General features: G+C 44.2%; 1 protein-coding gene across 2 annotated transcripts in view; it reads right to left on the bottom strand.

Annotated features, from left to right (window-relative positions):
• Nucleotides 1–22551, bottom strand: part of prmt3 (protein arginine methyltransferase 3) — a 194297-nt gene that overhangs the window by 153836 nt on the left and 17910 nt on the right. For both annotated transcript variants that reach the window (XM_043705402.2, XM_043705398.2), the window contains exons 6-8: nt 17865–18036; nt 15791–15935; nt 7512–7577 (exon numbers count right to left, since the gene is read on the bottom strand). In XM_043705402.2, coding sequence (XP_043561337.2) covers nt 7512–7577; nt 15791–15935; nt 17865–18036 — 383 coding nt within the window. The remainder of the gene's footprint in view (nt 1–7511; nt 7578–15790; nt 15936–17864; nt 18037–22551) is intronic.

Here is a 22551-nt window from a genome sequence, read left to right as displayed (position 1 = left end):
TAATGTCCTTTAGGGAAGGAAGTCTGTGTCAGAACCTGGTCTGGCCTACGTGTGACTCCAGACCCACAGCAATGTGGTTGATTCTTAACTGCACTCTGGGCAATGAGGAATGTGCAATAAATGCTGACCCAGCCAGTGACATGCACATTCTGTGAATGAATTTTTAAGATGTAGAGTGCAATAGTTCAGGAAAGTAATTCATCACCAACTTCTCAACTACAACTCAGATAGGCAACCAATGTTGGCCCAGCCAGCAACACCAACATCCCATAAGACATAGGAGCAGAAATTAGGCCATTCAGTCCATCAGGTCTGCTCTACCATGGCTAGGAGGTTTTTCAAACCCATTTTCCAGCTTTCTCCCCATAACCTATGATCCCCGTGGCAATCAAGAATCTCTGTTTTAAATATACTCAATGACCTGGCCTCCACAGCCTTCTGTGGCAATGGATTTACAGATTCCCCACTCTCTGGCTGAAGAGGTTTCTCCTTATCTCCATTCTAAAAGGTTTTCCCTTTACCCTAAGGCTGTACCCTCGGGTCCTAGTGTCTCCTACCAATGGAGAGATCTTCCCAATGTCCACTCTGTCCAGGCCATTCAATATTCTTATTCCGTGAATGAGTAAAGAAAAAGAAATCTAGCACAGTTAGAAAAGCAAGTTAAAGATTAAAAGTTGAAAGGAAGTTGCTTATGAAGTTACCAAAAAAAAGTGATAATCATTGATAGAATGCAGAAAAAGAAAAGGCAAAGGCAGACTTTAAAAGCTTCTCTAACGATGTGAATTGAAAACAATTAGAAATGTCAAAAGTGTCGAGCACTGATGGAGACGGGGAATTTTTAACCCTGAAATGCTGGGAAAAAAACTGAATAACTATCTTAGAGAATAGGTGCAGGAGTAGGCCATTCTGCCCTTCGAGCCTGCACCACCATTCAATATGATCATGGCTGATCATCCTTAATCAGTATCCTGTTCCTGCCTTATCTCCATAATGTTTGATTCCACAATCCTTGAGAGCTCTATCCAACTCTTTCTTAAATGAATCCAGAGAGTGGGCCACCACTGCCTTCTGGGACAGAGCATTCCACACAGCCACCACTCTCTGGGTGAAGAAGTTTCTCCTCATCTCTGTCCTAAATGGTCTACCCTGTATTTTTAAGCTGTGTCCTCTGGTTCAGCACTCACCCATCAGCGGAAACATGTTTCCTGCCTCCAGAGTGTCCAATCCTTTAATAATCTTATATGTCTCAATCAGATCCCCTCTCAGTCTTCGAAACTCAAGGGTATACAAGCCCAGTCGCTTCAGTCTTTCAGCATAAGGTAGTCCCGCCATTCCAGGAATTGACCTCGTGAACCTACGCTGCACTCCCTCAATAGCCAGAATGTCTTTCCTCAAATTTGGAGACCAGAACTGCAACCAGGACTCCAGGTGTGGTCTCACCAGGGCCCTGTACAGCTGCAGAAGAACCTCTTTGCTTCTATACTCAACCCCTCTTGTAATGAAGGCCAGCATGCTATTAGCTTTCTTCACTGCCTGCTGTACCTGCATGCTTACCTTCATTGACTGGTGTACAAGAACACCCAGATCTCTTTGTCCTGCCCCTTTACCTAAATTGACTCCATTTAGATAGTAGCTGAAAATGTGTTGCTGGAACAGCGCAGCCAGACCACGACGGTTGGAGGAAGAGCGCCTCATCTTCCGCCTAGGAACCCTCCAACCACAAGGGATGAACTCGGATTTCACCAGTTTCCTCATTTCCCCTCCCCCCACCTTGTCTCAGTCAAATCCATCGAACTCAGCACTGCCTTCCTAACCTGCAATCTTCTTCCTGACCTCTCCGCCCCCACCCCAGTCTGACCTATCACCCTCACCTTGACCTCTTTCCACCTATCGCATTTCCGACGCCCCTCCCCCAAGTCCCTCCTCCCTACCTTTTATCTTAGCCTGCTGGACAAACTTTCCTCATTCCTTAAGAAGGGCTTATGCCCGAAACGTCGATTCTCCTGTTCCCTGGATGCTGCCTGACCTGCTGCGCTTTTCCAGCAACACATTTTCAGCTCTGATCTCCAGCATCTGCAGACCTCGCTTTCTCCTCCATTTAGATAGTAATCTGCCTTCCTGTTCTTGCCACCAAAGTGGATAACCATACATTTATCCACATGCCATGCATCTGACCACTCACCTAACCCGTCCAGGTCACCCTGTAATCTCCTAACATCCTCCTCACATTTCACCCTGCCACCCAGCTTAGTATCATCAGCAAATTTGCTAATGCTATTACTAATACCATCTTCTATATCATTAATATATATTGTAAAAGGCTGCGGTCCCATCACTGATCCCTGCGGTACCCCACTAGTCACGGTGTCTTTCTTCATGGAGGACAACAGAGAAAATGTCGAAATGTTATGGAACCAAATGACTTGTGAAAATGAGGAAATAAAAGAAATTAATGTCAGCAACAATGCTTCGTTCAAACAATTAACTTGATTGATGGTTAATAAATCCTCTGGAAAAGCTGCTGAGATGGGGTGGGCTGAGGGGTCTGTTGGAGGCACAAGCGACCAAACTGACTTGACACAAACTCTGGACAAACATCCTTGATGTAAGTTACCATGGAAAGGTCAAATACGAGAAGCTGAAAGTGCAAAATATGTCACGAAGTCGAGGAGCTGGGGATTATTTTTGAAGTCCAAGTGTGAAACTGTACTTGATGGGGAGAAGTTAGCTAGCTGTTACCAGCAACCTGAATCTTTAATTATCAAACCATGAGGAACGTGACTGTAGGCATGGGTGCACTGAATTTTAGATATTACTTTTACAACATTAACTATCTTCATTTGCACAAACATTGGCATCATTACTCAAACCAGAACTGACAAATGTTTGTATGGTGTAAAGCACATGATAGATTCAACTCAAAATGTACATTCCAAAGGGAAAGCCATACTACTAGATTTTGAAAAGAATAAATGGAAGCAGGTATCAAGTTAGTGTAGAAGAGCACTGATCTTTGGAAAAACCTGTGTTTTCTTTTGTGAAAGCACCATCACATTCAAAGTGAAAAATGGGGAGAATTTTGGAACGGACTAATTCATCTTGGATATGAAATTATTTTGAAGATGTAAATACTGGCTGAGGTTGCTATGGATATGAATGCTTACAATAAATGGCTGATTAAAGTGAACTCAAGCTGTGTCAAAGAACAAAGAAAATTTACAGCCTAGGAAAAGGCCCTTCGGCCCTCCAAGCCTGAGCCAATCCAAATCCACTGTCTAAACCTGTCGGTCAATTCCTAAGCATTTGTATCCCTCTGCTCCCCACCTACTCCTGCATCTGTCCAGACACATCTTAAATGAATCTACCATGCCTGCCTCTATCACCTCTGCTGGCAACGCGTTCCAAACGCCCACCACCCCCTGTTGCAGCCCAGTTGCAAAACATAGAATTTGTATCAGCAGCACCAAGAAAAGCTCTGGTCAACAAAAGCTGTTTTTTCTGTTGGACAGTGAGAAGAAAGTAGAACTTCAGAAGGTCTTAGGGAAGTGATGTATGGACGAGCGATGTATGGGCGAGCTGCAAGGAACTGAATCTGAAAAGTGATGTGAATAACTCAGGTAGGCAGAAAAACTGCAGACTGAGAACTGTAGTGCTGTTGATGAGACAGTTTAAAAGGAACTCCGGAAGGCTACAGCATCAGGATTGACATGACTCAAGGGAGAGTTGAGAGTGTAATTCTGGAAAAGCACAGCAGGTCAGGCAGCATCCGAGGAGCAGGAGAGTCAATGTTTCAGGCAGGAGCCCTTCATCAGGAATGACTCAAGGGAAAGTCCACCTTATTGATGTTAATCATAAGTTGGACCTTGGATGGAAGACAGCCACTGCAGAATACAACTCGTGGACAAACTGGAGTGAATGAAGACTGCCTACAGAAAATTAAGCGAGAAGACTTTGAAATTGCATGAGGTGCCACATTGTGGGGCAAGTATTTGTGGTTTTGCAATTTGTAGTTTTGTTGTATCAACTATTTGAAGTGGAACATACAGCTTTATTTGCAGTATCAATCGTATGTTAATTAAAGTTTGAATGATCTTCATTTTGGGTTGGGTTCCTTCCTGCTAAAGTTTGCTTTCTTTTTAAATGAGTTATGGGTCTTTAGGTGGACAGTAATGTGTGTTCAAGGATCCAATACAGACCATAAATTGTAATTAACATTAAAATGGGAAAATTCGAGATAAGCAGTAAATGAAGCTGCGCCATCATTGCTCACACCCTGAAAACAGATAAAAGAATGTTCTTTTCTACTGACTTGTTTGACCTTCATCCATTTCAGAACGATTCTTTAGCAGAATACTGCAAAGTGCTAGAGATAACACGTGGTAGTTTGACATACACAAAGATCCTCACCAGCCTGATGGAACATTTAGACATGATAGATCATTCACAAGCTCACTGATTTATAATATCTGCTTTTGGTCAAATCTCTCTTCATTGAAATGGAACATCAGGATTTCTGTCTTTGCAGAGCCTGTGAGACCACCACCTCCCCCTCCACTTCCTAATGTCCAGCTGGAAACATTTGCAGGACATCTAACCGACTTCAAATGATAACAACTGCCAGCTGACACCTGAATAAAGACTGTACAGAAGGTCACCGGTCACACCGAGGGAGACATCTTTCGGGATTATTGTTCTGGGGACCTGGGTTCAATTCTCACCACGACAGATGATGGAATTTGAATTCAATTTTATAAAACTCTGGAATTAAGAATCTACTGATGAGCAGGAAATTGCCAATTGTCACAAAACCCAATTTGACTCATTAATGTCCTTCACAAAAATATGCCATCCTTACCTGGTCTGAGGTGGGAAGAACTCACCAAGCCAGGGACATCAGGAGTTGCAGAAGCTGAATTTTCAGGTGTCACCCTCCTTCAGGACTGGGGGTGTATGTGGGGGAGCTGCAGATAAAGGGAGAGATGGGGGCAAGGTCGTGAAGTGGAGATAGGTGAACACAGGCAGAAGGTACAACCTGGTTGGTCAATGGGAGGATTGAATCTGTTTGGTGGCAGGGAACAGTGGAAGGGAGGGGGGAGGGGCTGGGAAAGAAGTTGGGGATGGGGAGGAAGGTTAATTGAAATTGGAGAACTCAATGTTCAGTCCTCCAGGCTGAAGGGTGCCCAGGCAGAAGATGAGGTGTTGTTCCTCCAATAGGAGCTGTGATTTGTTTTGGCAATGGAGGAGGCCAAGGATGGGCATGTTGGAAAGGGCTTGGGAACGGGAATTAAAACGGGTGGTGAATGGGAGGTCTGGTTGGCCCCTGCGGACCCAGCTGAGAAGCTCAGCAAAACATGCCCTGAGTTTATGTTTGGTTGCCCTGATATAGAGAAGGCCATAGCGGGAGCACTGTATACAGTAAACTAGGTTGGAAGTGAGGCAGGTGAACCTTTGTCTCACCTGGAAGGACTGCTTGGGGCCCTGGATGGAGATCCCACAGGTTTTGCATCTTTTCTGGTTGCAGGGGAAGGTTGCAGCGTCCTGCACTCAGGCTGAACTGGAGCAGTTCATCAACTTTGCCCACAACTTCCATCCTGCACTTCAATTCACTTGGTCCATCTAGGACACCTCCCTCCCCTCTCTGGACCTCACCATCTCCATCTCCGGCAACAGTCTCCAGATGGAATTTTACTACAAGCCCACAGACTCCCATAACTACCTGGACTACACCTCCTCCCACCCAGTGTCCTGCAAAAACTCCATCCCATTCTCCCAATTCCTCCGCCTCCTCCATAACTGCTCGCACGAGGAGACATTCCACTCATGAGCATCCCAGATGTCCACCTATTTTGAACAACGTGCTTTTCCCCCCTCGATCATCCAGACAGCCCTCCACTGCACCATCTCCATTCCCCATTCCATCCCCCCAGCAATAAAGACAGAGTCCCTCTGTCCTCATCTACCACCCCACTAGTCTCCACATCCAACACATTAGCATCAAACACTTGCACCAACTCCAACTAGACCCCACCACCAAGAACATCTTCCCCACCCCACCCCACTCTGTCTTCCCCAAGGACAATTCCCTCCAACAGTCCTCTGTTCACGCCACCCCCACTGCCGAATCCCCAGGTATTTTCCCCTGCAACCAGAAAAGATGCAAAACCTGCCGGTACCCCACCCCTCTCACCTCTACCCAGGGCCCCAAACTGTCCTTTCAGGTGAGACAGAGGTTCACCTGCCTCTCCTCCAACCTAGTTTACTGCATCAGGTGTTCCCGGTGTGGTCTTCTCTACATCGGGGAGTCCAAACGTAAACTTAGGGAATAGTTCATCGAGCATTACAGCCGGGCCCATAGGGGCCAACCTGACCTCCCAGTCACCACCCATTTCAAATCCCGTTCCCAGTCCCTTTCCAACATGACCATCCTTGGCCTCCTCCATTGCCAAAACAAACTACAGCTCCTATTGGAGGAACAACACTTAATCTTCTGCCTGGGCAGTCTACAGCCAAGAGGACTCATTACTGAGTTTTCCAATTTCAAATAACCTCCCTTCCCATTCCCCGTCTCCCTTCCCAGCCCCTCCCCTCCCTTCCACTGCTCCCAGCCACCAAGCGGATTCATTTCTCCCACTGACCAACCAGGTCGTACCCTCTACCCTTCTTCACCTATCCCCACTTCACCACTCTGCACCCCAGCCACCCCATTTATCTGCAGCTCCCCCACACCCACCCAGAGTCCTGAAGAGGGGATAGTATTGCAACATGAACTTTGCCTTTCCCAGACGAGAAATGTCTGGCAAAACCCAACCCCGGCTTTAACACTGATTCCTATGTGAGCACATGATTCACTTAAAGTTTCTTCACTTAAAAAGTTGCTACTTTCAGGAACACAGACATAACTTTAAGTGAAGTCTTGCTGTGGTATCAGTAACCAAATATAGATAACTTTAATTTCAGGGAGCACAGACTATAACTGAGTAAAGGGAAGGTGAGGAAAGGATTCATGTTTAAGTACTTCACCTGGAAAAGGTGGCTAACGTGGACAGCCAAGGAGTCAGAGGAAGCACAGAGCATTCATACATTCAAGAGGGAACTGAAGGGTTTTCAGGAATAAATGAAATGAGGGGGATATAATGTGTTCTTTACACTTTGTGGTTACCCAAACAAACTGCAGCCCAATGCATTCCTACGTTTCCCTGCACATTCCAGCTTCTACGAGCAAGGTGCAAGTAAACAACGCAAAATTGCTTCCCCCAGCTGTCCCATTATATGTAGCAGATAACAGTTATGGGATACTGCACTGTACAATGACAACAAAGATCTGTACTTCTGTTATCAGCACACTCCAGTCTCCACTTGCTGAAAAAAAAACCCCATCCATACCGTAATAAACTCAGAGGCTATTGAATCAAATCCTTTCAGGGATAAATTCTATCGCTAGTGATTGCCTACCTCTGGAGGCTTCTTACTAAACACTGCAGCAACTGCACCATTGGTGACGTGGTTCTTACCTTGTCCTTGAAAATATGGGGGTTGCAGTACATGAAATCTCTGTAGCTCTCAGTCCGCACTTTATCCTGCAAATTTACAGACAAGCAAACAGACAGCTTAAATGATCAATCTTAAAATGCATCCACTGTTAAAATATTCATAATTTCTTCCCTTCTCCTCATTATACAAATAACATGAAGATTTTTATTTTGCATATGCATTTAGAGGTCAAAAATTCATCCTAACTGATAGCTCAGGATTTGCATGTTTGTCCCTTGGTTGACCGTACAATCTAATCGAACAGAAAGCCTCCTTCAGTCAGAATTAAAAGGAGCAGAATACTGGAAACATTTGAGAGGGAAATTAAAAATAGGAATTCTTGCTCTGTAAGACTGAGTACAGAGGTTAAAATTGATTCAAATTTGACTGGCAGATTTTTTTAAAAAGATGCTCGAGAAACATGAGCTTTGTATCTATTGCCAATCCCTAATTGCCCAGAGGGCAGTTAAGAGTCTACCTCATTGTCAGGCGAAAGTGAGGACTGCAGATGCTGGAGATTAGAGTCGAAAGTGTCGTGCTGGAAAAGCACAGCAGTTCAGGCAGCATTCGAGGAGCAGGAGATTTGACGTTTTGGGTGAAGCCCAATCTCATTGCTGGCTGGAGGGTGCAGCCAGCAGAGAGAATCAAATAAGTTTTTACAATAATCAACATTTTTTGTGCATTCATTCATTTCGGGGATGAGGACATTGCTGGCTAAACCAGTATTTATTGTCCATTCCTGATTGAGGTTAAGAGTCAACCACATTGCTGTGGGTCTGGACTCACACGTGGGCAGTTTCCTTCCCTAAAGGACATCATTGAACCTGATGGGTTTTTCCGACAATCAATAATGGATTCATGGCCATGATTAGACTCTTAATTCCAGATTTTTATTGAATTCAAATTTCACCATCTGTCATGTCTGGATTTGAACCCGGTTACCCGGAACTTTACCTGGGTATCTCAATTAACAGTTCCATGATAATACCACTAGGTATTCCATCGCCTCCTCTTAGGTGGTAAGGAAAGAAGTGGTTACAAGGTCAACATTAGACTAGTTTATAATTCCAGATTTTATTGAATTCAAGATTCATCATCTGCCACATTGGGACATGTCCCTCGTGACACTAACCTGGGAATCTGGGTTACTCGTCCAGCGACATTACCACCATGTTCCTGCCTCTCCAAAACGGAATTGTAAACTTGTGGCAGTGAGTGAAGCCAGACTCAGAGCAGGCATTGCAATCTTTAACAGAGTCCCACAAGGCAGCTACTTGGCAGCTGAACCTGCTCAGACATCCAGAACCAGAGGACTCCGTATCAATCACCAAGGCACTGGGTTGGAAAGTGATCGGACTGACAGAGCCAAGAGTCCTCAATAATCAGCTCTGCCTGAACTTCATCAATTACAGCTCTTGATGTGATTTTAAGCATCAGTGCTTCTGAAGTTATTTGTTTTTCACTTTATAAAAGAAAACTCAACAGACAGTCCATTTCATGTCATCCCCATCCCCTGAAGACAGAAATGTATACATTTGGTCGCTTTACAGACTATGTTAAAAAAATACTTCAGCCCCTGAACCTAATTCATGGTTAAATTTCATTGTGGTTTATTTCCCTCAGATGGTAAAGAATCTTCAGAATTTTCTTCCCCAGAGAGTGGCACATGATACTGTGTCAGCACAGCAGTGCTTAAGGTATGAAAAATACTATGGCTAAAACACTGGCAGTTGAATTTAGGACATACTTTAGTTTACAGACATTAGAATTTGGGAGACATAAGAGTCATAGAGATGTATAACACAGGAGCAGATCTGTCGGTCCAACTCGTCCATGCCAACCAGATATCCTAAATTAATCTAGTCCCATTTGCCAGCATTTGGTCCATATCCTTCTAAACCCATCCTATTCATATACCCATCCAGATGCCTTTTAAATGTTGTAATTGTACCAGTCTTCACCACTTCCTCTGGCAGCTCATTCCATACAGGCACCACCCTCTGCGTGAAAAAGTTGTCCATTAGGTCTCTTTTAAATCTTACACCTCTCACCTTAAACCAATGCCCTCTAGTTTTTGAGCCTGGGGAAAAGACCTTGTCTATTTATCCTATCCATGTCCTTCATGATTTTATAAAACTCTATAAGGTCACCCCTCAGCCTCCGACACTCAAGAGAAAATAGCCTCAGCCTATTCAGCCTCTCCCTGTAGCTCAAACCCTCCAACATCCTTGTATATCTTTGACAGAACAATGGAATACCTTTAAAGTTGGCATCCTTCATAGTCAGGAATCAACTGTTACTGGTGGTAAACAGGAACGAGAAGTTAAGGCCACAATCATAGAATCCTTCGGCCCAACAAGTCCACAGCGGCCCTCTGAAGAGTAAGACCCCTTTCACTACCCTACTACTGTACATTTGCCTTTGCCTAATGCACCTAACCTACACATCCCTGGACACTATGGACAATTTAGCATGGCCAATTCACCTAACCTGCACATCTTCAGAGGTAACCGGAACACCCGAAGGAAACCCACGCAGACTCTGGGAGAATGTCCATATTTCACACAGACAGTTGCCCGAGGCTGGAATCGAGGCAGCAGTGCTAACTACTGAGCCACTGTGCCGCCTGAATGATGGAGCAGGCTCAAGGAGTCGAATGGCCTACTCCTGCTCCTAAGGTACGTTCACGTCACTGATCTATACCACATCCCTACTTAGCTGCATTTGTCCCAACTGACTGCTCAGAATTAGAATCAATGCTGTGGATTTGGAACCAAACACAATATTTACAAGTTTGCAGGTGACACAAACCTGGATGGGAGTATGGGTGTCGCGAGGTTAACACAGACAGGTTTCCCAGGGGTTTACACAGGTTCAGTGAGTGGAATACGATTTGGATAAGTGTGAGATTATCACTTCGGTTGGATAAACGGAGATACAGAGCATTTCTTAAATGATGAGAGTTGGAAAACGTTAATGTCCAATAGGGGCAGGGGTGTCCTTGTTGAGGAGTCAATGGGAGCTCGCGAGCAGCAAACAACTAACAAAGCACATGGCATGTGGGTCTTGATGACCAGAGGATTCAATTACAGAAGTAAAAATGTCTTGCTCCAATTGCATTGAACTTTATTAAGGTGGAGTAATGTGTACAGTCCAGTCCCCTTTCTTTCGGCAACGGTGTTGATTGTGGATTTCAAGGAGACATTCATCAAAGTACCTCACTAAAGGTTAAGTGTTAAGGTAAGAGCCCACACTGTCCAAGGTAGTATATTGGCCTGAATAGAGAATTGGTTAATAGGCAAGAATCAGTGAGTGAGTATAAAGGGTTCTTATTTGGATTGGCAACCTGTAACCATTGGGGTTCCACAGGGAGTAGACTGGGTCGACAATTGTTTCCAACATTTATTAATGACATGGAGAAAGCAAATATACTGTCGCTAAATTCGCAGAGAACACAAAAATAGCTGGAAAGGCAAGGTGCAACAAGGATACAAACAGTTTCCAGAGAGATAATAATAGATGAAGTAACTCGGCAAAAAGTTTGTAAATGGAGAATGGAGTGGGTAAATGTGAAGTTGTTCATTTTGGAAGGGAGAACAAAAGAACAGAAAATTAGTTAAGGGAGAAAAGCTGCAATACAAAGGAACTGGAGGGTACAAGGCAGAGAAAGCTAGGACACAGATACAGCAGGTAATGAGGAAGGCCAATGGAATATTGGCCTTTATTTCACAGGGTTTAGAGTACAAGAATATGGAAGGCTTACTGCAATTGTACAAGATGTCGGGGAGACCATTTCTGGGATAGTGTGAGCAGCTTTGGTCCATTTAAGGGAAGATATCATTTCACTGTAGGCAGGTCAGTGAAGGTTCAGAAGGATAATCCCTGGTATGGAGGGTTTATCTAATGAGCAAATTAGGGACTCTACTCACTGAAGTTAAGAAGAATGACATGGTGATCTCACCGAAATGTACAGGATTCTTAGGAGGCTTGACAGTGCAAATGCTGAGAGGATGTTTCCCCTCATGGGAGAGTCTAAGACGAGAGGGCATATAGTCTCAGGATAAACAGGTGACAATTTAAAACTGAGATGAGATGCAATTCCATCTTTCAGAGGGTTGAGTGTGTTTGGAACTCCTTCCCACATTGGGCTGTGGGGCAGAGTCCTAATCCGTGTTTGAGGCGGAGATCGACAGATTCTTGATCAGTTGGGGAATCAAGGCAGAGGAGACGTCGGGGCTGAACAGCCTACTCCCGTTCCTATTTCTTACTGTCTAATGGACATTGGGGTAGTGCAAAGGTTCACTGGACTGAATCCTGCCATGGTACGATTGTTCTGAGGAGAGACTGAGAAGGCTGGACCTGTATTCTCTGGAATTTAGAAAAATGAGAGGAGATTCGTTGAAACCTCAAAAATTGTTCAAAGGATAGACAGAATAGATGTCGGAAACGTGTCTCCCCTGGGCTGTGAGGAGTGGATTCAGAAGGATAAAGTCTCAGAATAAAGGGCAGGCCATTTAAGACTGAGAAGAGGAGGGCGGTGAACATTTGAAATTCTCTACCCCAGAATGCCAGGGAAACTCAATTGTTGAGCATGTTTGAGACAGAAATCACTAAGCTTTCTAGCTGCTACAAAGGGTATCAAGATAATGCAGGAAATTGTCACTGCGATAGATATCAGCCAAAGGCAGACCATGCTCTCTCCGTCCTATGTTCCCTTGTCCTTCTCCACCCTTAGCCAGTTCAAATTCATCTTGAAAATTCCAACTGAACCAGCAAGAGCTCTTTGGAAAACGAGTTCTAGATTTCCAATTCCGTGGTGTGGAGAAGCTCCTCCTTAATTTCAATACCAAACAGCGCCAAGCCTGCGTTCAGATTGCATCAATAAAGGAAAGAGTTTCTCAGCCACTCTCTCGAATTTGTTTTTCCATTTACAATTGCTTGATTTTTCACCCCTTGAAGTAACTGCACAGAGACCAATAGCCTGTCACCCTTTATTCACTAGTGCACAGTGGCCAGGCAGCTCAAAGTCAGACCTCTAGATTGACGAGATTCTATGCCCCATTTATACTGGTTGGCCAGGACCATCGCAATCAAGGAGCTTGTAGTCAACAAGGTCCACCTGGTTCCAATCACTACATCCCTCTAACCCCTAAACTACAGACCACATCGATAGAATAAAAACAGAAAATGATGAAAAGAAAAACTCAGCAGGTCGTGTTTTCTTCTCTCTCAGAGGGTTGAGCGTCTTTAGAACTCCCATTAAATATTTTTAAGGCAGAGATAGATAGATATGGGGGGGGGGGGGGGGCTGGATATGTAGGAATGTAGAGCTGAGGTTAAAATTAGATCAGATATTGGAGGGCGAGGGAGGCTGAAAGGGCGAAGTGGCCTATTCTTGTTCCTTGCTTTTATTTTCTGATGTTCGGTAGCAAACAAATAGGGAGAGAAACAAAACTCATGTTTCATGTCTGTGGCACTCTCATCAGAAGTGGGAAGAGTTAGAGACATAATTAGGGCAAGGACAAAAATGGAAGGCTGTGAAAGGTTGGAAGACAGGAGAAATTGAATGGCAGGAAAATTAGTCTTCCAGGGCCAATAGGTTTGGTGCTGGGGAGAAAGGAAGGAGGAAAGGAAACAAAGCAAGGAAAGGAAGGAGCAGGTGAGTGTTTCCGGTTGAAAGAAACAAAATAAGCAATGAGAAAGGAACAAAACGAATCAAAACTGAAACAACTGTGGATGTTGTAAATCAGAAACAAAAACACAAATTGCTGGAAAAGCTCAGCAGTTCCAGCAGCATCTGCGGAGAGAAATCAGAGTTAGTCAGTTCCGAGACCCAAAACGTTAACTCTGGTTTCTCCCCACAGATGCTGCCAGACCTGCTGAACTTTTCCAGCAATTGTTTCTGTTTCTGGAACAAAATGGATGCTGGTCCAAAATGATAAAAGTCAGTGTTGAGTCCAGAGGCGATAGCATTCCCAGTTGAAAGATATGGCACAAGGAGCAGGCCAAGGGAAGAGAGCAACCTGTCTTCTCAATTCAAGCGTGGCATTTTTCTCGTGGTCTGAGCTGAAGTTCATCAAAGACCAATACATGCTCTCTGGGTTTCAGTGACTCAAACTAAAGGCAATATACCACGTGCTGGGGTTGGGGGACAATTGAGGATATGCTTCACTTCCCTTATTAGTTTTGTAACCAACTCACTGTGAGAATGGTCAATGTATGATTAACCTTACACATTTACTTCTTGAGCGACAACGTATACAGCACCTTATAAAACCTAATGTATTTCACAGGGACATTGTAAGACAAAGTATGATACCAAGCCACATGTGAGACCAAATGTCCAAATGCTTAAGCAAAGAGGTTGGTAAGAAGTGATATAAAAGAGGAGAGTGTGGGAGAGAGGTTCAGGGAATGGAGATATACAGTAATAGAACGGCATAAATTCAAGGCCAGCAGCACATCAAACGTGACACCAAATTCCCAAACACACCGGTATAATCTCAGGTTATTGACAAAGTAAAGGGTGGACTGAGTGATTAGAAGCTGAAGTTTGGAACTGAGGCTGAAAATAATGGCTTCATCCTTTCTCGATATTCAAATTGGGGCAAGTTCAGCTCATTCAGTACTGGAGGATGTGGAGGAGATTCACCAGGATGTTGCCTGGGATGGAGCATTTCAACGATGATGAGAGACTGGATAAGATCAAGTTGTTTTCTTGACCCTCAGCTTAGAAGGATCACTGGACTTGAAACATTAACTTTGTTTCTTTCTCCACAGATGCTGCCAGATCTGCTGAGTTTTTCCAATAATATTGGTTTTTGTTTCAGATTTTCAGCATCTGCAGTTCTTTGTTTTAATTTAACCCAATGTGAAAGTGAGGACTGCAGATGCTGAAGATCAGAGTCGAGAGTGTGGTGCTGGAAAAGCACGGCAGGTCAGGCAGCATCCGAGGATCAGAAGAATTGATGTTTCAGGCAAAAGCCCTTCATCAGGAATGAGGCTGGGGGCCTCGGGGGTGGAGAGATAACAGGTTTGTCATTTATCTCTCCACCCGCTCGGCTCACAGCATCATTCCTGATGAAGGGCCTTTGCCCGAAATGTCAATTCTCCTGCCAATGTCATATCCTACCAATCAGGGTGCATTCTTTTTAACCTTACTCTGTATCCCTTAATGTTCAACAATGCTGTAGAAATAATGAAAATGCAGTACTTCTCCATTAAATATGCTGTTCCATCTTATCCATCATTAAGGTTGGTGTGGCACTGTGGGGAACATTTAACATTGCATGATGTGAAAAAATTGACCAATTTTCAAGTTATAGTTCAGTAAATGGACTGTGGCAAAAGATCAGAGGAGCAGAAGAATTGATGTTTCAGGCAAAAGTCCTTCATCAGGAATGAGGCTGGGGGCCTCGGGGGTGGAGAGATAATTCTCAAGTTATAGTTCAGTGTAAGAACTGTGGCAAAAGATCAGAAACAGCTTTCAGGACCAGGCTGAATGTAAACAAATTCCACAAGTCTGAGAAAACTTCAGTAAACTTCTTAATGGCTCCTTGTATATTTCGAACTGCAGATTTTAGCCTAAACAAAACGTCTGTACAACAGAAAGACAGTTAGGGAATGACACAAAGGATTATTGTTTTTAGGGCTAAGGTTGAGTGCTATGGGTGACGTACATTCCATGATAATCTGTAACTCCTCAGCATATCTTAAAGTATATAATGTACTCCTTTCTTGTAAAGGTGCAAAACTGGTCAAAGAAATTGAGGTATTGATAACTCCCTCCATCACAAGTTTTAGCCAAACTGCTGCAATACAATTGTCAATACAGTCTGATTGGTGTCAGATCACCCTGTTGTAATTTTGTTTGTCAATTTTGTGATTTCACAGATCCCTGCAAATTTTAATCCAATTCAACATGGGAAGCAAGAAAGGTGTTACTTTAAAAAAAATGCTGTACAAATGAAATTGGAACTGTGCCCTGGATTTAAAAAGTTGATGCTTTTTTTTTTGAAAATAAACATCCTGCCTGCAGAAGCAAGATTACTTCCAGCAAGCTTCTGACAATGAAGGCTAACTCTCACAAAATAAAAATCAGGCATTACTCTGCAGCAGATTTAAACATTCTTTGGACACACAATGGGAAAAATTAATTAGTCACAATCGAGTCAAAAAGGCAACAATCGTGACTGATAGTAGGAGCCTAAGAAGGGCTGCAGCTTGTTCCCATTTGAAGGGTTAACTGATGTAACCTCACCTTTAGCATTTCTTCATGTATGCCATAATGCGCATAAGAGCTGAAGTAGACACTGTCTTCATCCTCCTGCAGGTTTGCTATCGTGTTTGTGGTTGATGTACCAGCTCTGGCATCTGCATTTATCATGAAATCCTGCACATATTGTCTGTAATCAATTTAAAACACACCCTTGAGGCACGCTCAATGAACCACAAAAAATTATACAACAAAAGAATTTTTCCAATAAACTTCCAGCCTTTTAACGCTCTGACACCCTCTGCTGGTTTCACAGCTAAATTGCAGATTTCCCAGTCATGACCAATGATGGGGTGGCACTGTGGCTCAGTGGTTAGCACTGCTGCCTCTCAGCGCCAGGGATCTGGGTGCGCGTAACTGTCTGTGCAGAGTGTGCACATTCTCCCTGTGTCTGCATGGATTTCCTCCGGGTGCTCCATTTTCCTCCCACAGTCCAAAGATGTGCAGGTTAGGTGGATTGACCATATTAAATTGTCCACAATGTTCAGGGATACATAGGTTGGGTGCATTAGTCAGGAGTTAAATGTAGGGGAATGGGTCTGGGTGGGCTACACTTTGGAGGTTTGGTGTGGACTTGTTGGGTCGAAGGACCTGTTTCCATACTGTAGGAATTCTAATTCTAACTCTAATCAAGTTTGCTCACAGGATACAGGCAATGGATGTGCAGATTTTAATTGTAATGTAAGCAGCTATTCAAACAAATCCACCACAATACAACAGCTGCCATAAAAATTGGTTGTACTATATCAAGCCTCGTGTGCAGTTTCGCTTGCCACAAAATCATATTTAAGATGGCGGTGGTGGGGCGGCGGCGAACTTTACCAGTGTACGATGTCGGATGTGATGCACATTTAGCGAGGCAATTCACTCAACTTTATTTTTGGAATCGGGAACTGCATAAACAGAGCTGGTCAGCACCTACAGTGTTTAACACGTTCTTTGAGCCATCTTAACAGTGCAGGTTTCATTTAAAAGGGTTGCCAAGATTGACTTTGCCTGACTGAAATGAACTGAAGCCACTGCTGGACGTAAAACTCACAAGCAACATTATCTGGATGTCGACAACTTCGGCCCTGTGTGGTTGAGCTGCTACAATATTACCAGCGTGTGCTCAACTCAGTTAGCCACACAGCCCAACACAGTTTCCATCAAGGATTTCACAGCATCCTATTAAAATCAATGAAACAGCCTATTTTAAAAGTAGGGATTCTTCCTTCAAGATCATTCATCCCAAGATTTTTTTCACTCATTTTTTAAAAATTTTAAATGTTTCTCCAATGCCTTTGTGCTGTTTTTTCCTGGGACGGGGGTGTCACTAGAAAGGCCCATCATAAGACGATAACAAATAGGAATGACATAGGTCATTTGGCCCACTGAACCTGCTGCACCATTCAGTAGGGCCATGGCTGATCCAACATTCCTCACATCCACTTTCCTGCCCTTCCCTCGTAACCTTCACTCCCCGACTGATCAAGAATCTATCGATCTCAGCCTTAAATATACAGAAGGACTCTGCCCCTACAGCTCTCTGTGGCAAGGAGTTCCAGACCCTCTGAGACACTAAATTCCTCCTCATCTCAGTCTTAAATCAACGCCCCTCAATTCCGAGACAATGCACCCTGGTCCTCAACTCTCCCATCCTTAATTGTCATGGTTCATTTCAGAGGGCTGTTAAGAATCAACCACATTTCTATGGGTCAGGAGTCACATATAGGCCAGACTAGGTAAGGATGGCAGTTTCCTTCCCTAAAAGACATTAGTGAACCACTTGGGATTTTCATCACCATTATTAAGACCAGCTTTAAACTCCACATTTATTAATTGACTTTTTATATTCCATCAGCTGCCCTTTCGCAGAACCACAAACCTCCGCCCACCCTCCACCCCCATCACAGATGCCTTTTATTTTATTGTTAAAGAATTCAGAAACTAATTCCAGCTGTCGCCCAGGATTCCATAGTGCTCTCCTTGGTGTTGTACCATTCAGATTTGTAACCTCTAGAGGTCAGGGGGAACAGGAAAGGAAGAAAGTTTTCTGAAATAAATAAAGGTCACATACCGCATTTTCTCTAGGTCTCCCATGATCCTTTCCACCGCCGCCTCAGCCTCCTCAGCTCTCCTCTCAGCTCTGTGTAAATGCTGAAGCCGTGCTGCTTGCTCCTGGCTCTCCACACCCAGTGGTTCGAGCGAACAGGTTTGTGTTTCTGTACATTCCCAGAACTCATCGACATCTGTGAAGACAACAGCTGGTGAGTAGGGTCATCGAGTGAACCCAGCCAGCACAAAGGCTAAACAGGTCAACAGCCTAGGCCCCTCTGGTAGGGGTAGGGATTGTGCTGTACACAGGCTAGGGCAATTGTGGTCAGTGATGCTGAAATTAACTAACAGTTACAGTGCAGAAAAAAGCCATTCAGTCCATTGTGTCTACATTAACATCAGCAGGCTGTGTTTTGATTGGAGAATTTTCCTTCTTTCCATTCAGCAACTTTATAGAACAATACAGCACAGAACAGGCCCTTTGGCTCACGATGTTGTGCCGACCCGTGAACTATTCTCAGCTCGTCTCCCTACGCTATCCCATCAACATCCATGTGCTTATCCAAGGATTGTTTAAACCTCCCTAATGTGGCTGAGTTAACTATATTGGCAGACAGGGCATTCCACGACTTGACCACTCTCCGAGTAAAGAGCCTGCCTCTGATATTTGTCTTAAATCTATCACCCCTCTATTTGTACTTTAGGTGAAAAAGAAACATACTCACATTTGAGAGAGAGGGAAATATTGTACAAAGTTGTCATGGTTCTGTTTGCCAAGCTGGGAATTTGTGTTGCAGACGTTTCGTCCCCTGTCTAGGTGACATCCTCAGTGCTTGGGAGCCTCCTGTGAAGCACTTCTGTGATGTTTCCTCCGGTATTTATAGTGGTTTGAATCTGCCGCTTCCGGTTGTCAGTTCCAGCTGTCCACTGCAGTGGCCGGTATATTGGGTCCAGATCGATATGCTTATTGATTGAATCTGTGGATGAATGCCATGCCTCTAGGAATTCCCTGGCTGTTCTGTTTGGCTTGTCCTATAATAGTAGTGTTGTCCCAGTCGAATTCATGATGCTTGTCATCTGCGTGTGTGGCTACTAAGGATAACTTAGTAGCTCATAACAGCACACAAACCAACAGCCACTCTCAGACAACAACTCACCAGAACGAAGGACCCGATACCCAGCATGAGCAAAACCAATGTAGTGTACAAAATCCCATGCAAGGACTGCACAAAACACTACATAGGACAAACAGGAAGACAGCTAATGATCCACATCCATGAACACCAACTAGTCACGAAACAACACGACCAGCTATCCTTAGTAGCCACACACGCAGATGACAAGCAACATGAATTCGACTGGGACAACACTACTATTATAGGACAAGCCAAACAGAGAACAGCCAGGGAATTCCTAGAGACATGGCACTCATTCACAGATTCAATCAATAAGCACATCGACCTGGACCCAATATACCGGCCACTGCAGCGGACAGCTGGAACTGACAACCGGAAGCGACAGATTCAAACCACTACAAATGCCGGAGGAAAGATCACAGAAGCGCTTCACAGGAGGCTCCCAAACACTGAGGATGTCACCTAGACACGGGACGAAACGTCTGCAACATAAATTCCCAGCTCGGCAAACAGAACACAACAACGAGCACCCGAGCTACAAATCTTCTCACAAACTTTGAATATTGTACAAAGACTGTGGAAATTCCTTCACAACTTTAGATTGAAGGTTATGACACAAAGAGTAGTATAAGCAGTTGTAGCAATTGTAACAAGGTCAGCCATGTGGACCTCATAGAATGTGAGTTCCCTGATTGAGGCTGTTAATCTGGTTCAGTCAAGGAGCCCTGGCTGACAGATATAAACAGGTGTGTCAGGGGTTCTGCTCACTCAGAGCTGTCCCTGATGGAACTGGGTCAGTGTCAAGGACACTCCACGTGGATTTGGTGACGGGATACCGGCCTCTCTGGAGTTATTTCAGCAGTAAATATCTGAACAATATTAAACCATTAATATTATTCACTGGTAACATTTACCCTTTAATCTTGGATTCTCTTCATTTGAAGTCATCACTCTTACAGGAAGACAAAGAAAACTTAGCGCTGGATGGATACTACATGCCCCCTCCAGGAGTTTGCAATCACATCTTTGTGAACAGGTTGATGAGAAAAATAATTTAAAAGAGAAACAAAATAAAGCAGACCCAGGCACTCGTGTGGCGCAGTGGTAGTGTCCCTAATACTAGACTGGGAGACCAGGGTTCAAGTCTCACCTGCTCTAGAGATATGTAATAACATCTCTGTGAACAGGTTGATTGGAAACATAGCTTAAGTTAAAAAACATTTCGAAAGCTGACCTCATCATGAGTAATGGCTCCATTTTGGTGTTCAGCAATAAATTAGATTCCCTTCCAGTCAGACTCGCTGACTTATTACAGTAAGTTAACAATCAAGGGTAGATTGGAGTTTGTTAAAACCTAAACTGACCTCAATAAGTAGCTACCCCTGTCATTATATGGTTGGGGCAGGTGGGTAAGAGTGGACAGGCTGTTATTCCCTCAGACAGTGAATGATATCTTCACTCCTTATATTTAAATTGGCGGAAAGCAAGAGGGAAGAGTATCATTAGTTAATGCAACATGTCCGTTGGAGGTACCAGTCAAAATGACAGTTACCCCTCTTCTTTCCTGCCTGGGCATTCTTTACAATTCACTTCAGAAGGAAAGGCCAGCAAGAAAATTAATATTTGGAGATTTACAAACAGGTCATATTGAAGCTCTACTTTGAAGTGAACAAGATTGGTCAGCTCCTGTGGTGCAGTGGTAGTGTCCTATGTTTGGACATGAAGGACAAGGTTCAAGTCCAACCTGTTCCAGACATATGTAATATCATCTCTGACCACAAGACAGAAGAGCAGAATTAGGCCATTCAGCCCATTGAGTCTGCTCCACCACTCGACCCTGTCTGATGTTTCTCAACCCCCTTACTCTGCCTTCTCCCTGTAACTCTTGCTCCCCTTACCAATCAAGAACCTATCTACCTCTGTATGAAATATACTCAATGACTTGGCCTCCACAGCCCTCTGCATCAATAAGTTCCACAAATTCCCCACCCTCTGACTAGAGAAATTCTTCCCCGTCTCTGTTCTAAAGGTTTGTCCCTTCACTCTGAGGCTGTGCCCTCCGGTCGTAGCATCTCCGAATGGTGGCAACATTTTCTTCACATCCACACTATTCAGGCCTCTCAATATTCGATAGGTTTCAATCAGATCCACCATAACCTTTTAAACTCAATCGAGTACAGACCTAGAGTCCTTAACTTCTCCTCATATGACAAGCCCTTTGTTACGGGATTATTCTTGTAAACCTCCTCTGGACCATCTCCATTCAGCAAGTTGGTGAGAAATTATCTACAAGACGAGTCAGACCGGAATGTGTCTTTCCATCTGAGCCCACCCCCCCAACACCAAGCCTGCCCTCAGTTCCACAGACCCTAGAACCTAAGACACCCTGAGCTCCATGGGGCCTCCTGCATAAGTCTGCCTGCACTCCCAGCAACACCCATTGCCATGCTCTTTCTCACGGAGGCAGAGCTTCCAATTAGCCCAGGCACAGTCTGATTTGGTGGCAGGGTGCACTTGTTCTGGGCCTGTCTGCCACCTATGAGAGGTACAGATAGGTAAAAAACAACTACCATTAACCCTAGAATGGGAGAATTTCAAGACAAGAGACATATGTTGAAGGCATGAGGAGAGAGAGTTAAAAAAGACATGAGGGGCAAATGTTTTACACAGAGGATGGTTCGTGTGTGGAACGAACTCCTGAGGAAGTGGTGGACGCAGGTACAATTACAACATTTGAAAGACATTTGGATAGGCACATGAATAGGAAAGGTTTGGAGGGGGATGGCACAGGAGCAGGCCAGTAGGGCTAGTTTATTTTGGGATTAGGTTCAGTATGGACTGGTCGAACCAAAGGGTCTGTTTCCATGCTTTATGACTCTGAGAGGGGACCAATTGGTATGGCCCCCAACCAATCCTTCCCATAAACTTCCACCCAAAATGCTTTGCACAAACCAGACAGCTTTAAAACAAATGGTATAATTTTGAAGTGCAGTCAGTTGAAGACACAGAAACAGAAAATAATAACAGGAGTAGACCATTTAGCCTTTGCCATTGAGTATAGTGATGGCTGATCATCCAACTCACTCTCCTGTTCTTGCTTTCTCCCCCATACCCACTGGCGCCTTTAGCCATAAGGACTATATCTAACTCCTCCCTGAAAATGGTCAATATTCAATACTCATGATTTCCTGACAGACCAGCTCCCTTGGTGTTGTCTGCCAGTTTTATTAACTCCCTCAGCAAAATGGAGAATTGTTTGTCTGGAAACAGGAAGCCAAGAGTGTGATGCTAGAAAAGCACAGCAGGTCAGGCAGCATCCGAGGAGCAGGAGAATCGAAGTTTTGGGCAAAAGCTCATCAGGAAGCCCAAACACAGAGTATGACCTGTCACCAAGAACACTGAAGGACTAAGATCACCCACCAGATAACAATACCCTAACAGCGATATTGTGAAATTTGAAAGGGATCAGAAAAGATTTACAAGGATATTGCCAGGCCTGGAGGGTTTGAGCTACAGGGACAGGCTGAATAGGCTGGGGTTATTTTCCATTGAGCATCAGAGGCTGAGGGGTGA

The sequence above is a fragment of the Chiloscyllium plagiosum genome, unplaced genomic scaffold, assembly GCF_037043375.1.
Source record: "Chiloscyllium plagiosum isolate Xiang-an unplaced genomic scaffold, Cpla_swu_hap1 HiC_scaffold_18, whole genome shotgun sequence".
Classification (NCBI taxonomy): domain Eukaryota; kingdom Metazoa; phylum Chordata; class Chondrichthyes; order Orectolobiformes; family Hemiscylliidae; genus Chiloscyllium; species Chiloscyllium plagiosum.
This window is presented reverse-complemented; position numbering and strand designations above follow the sequence as displayed.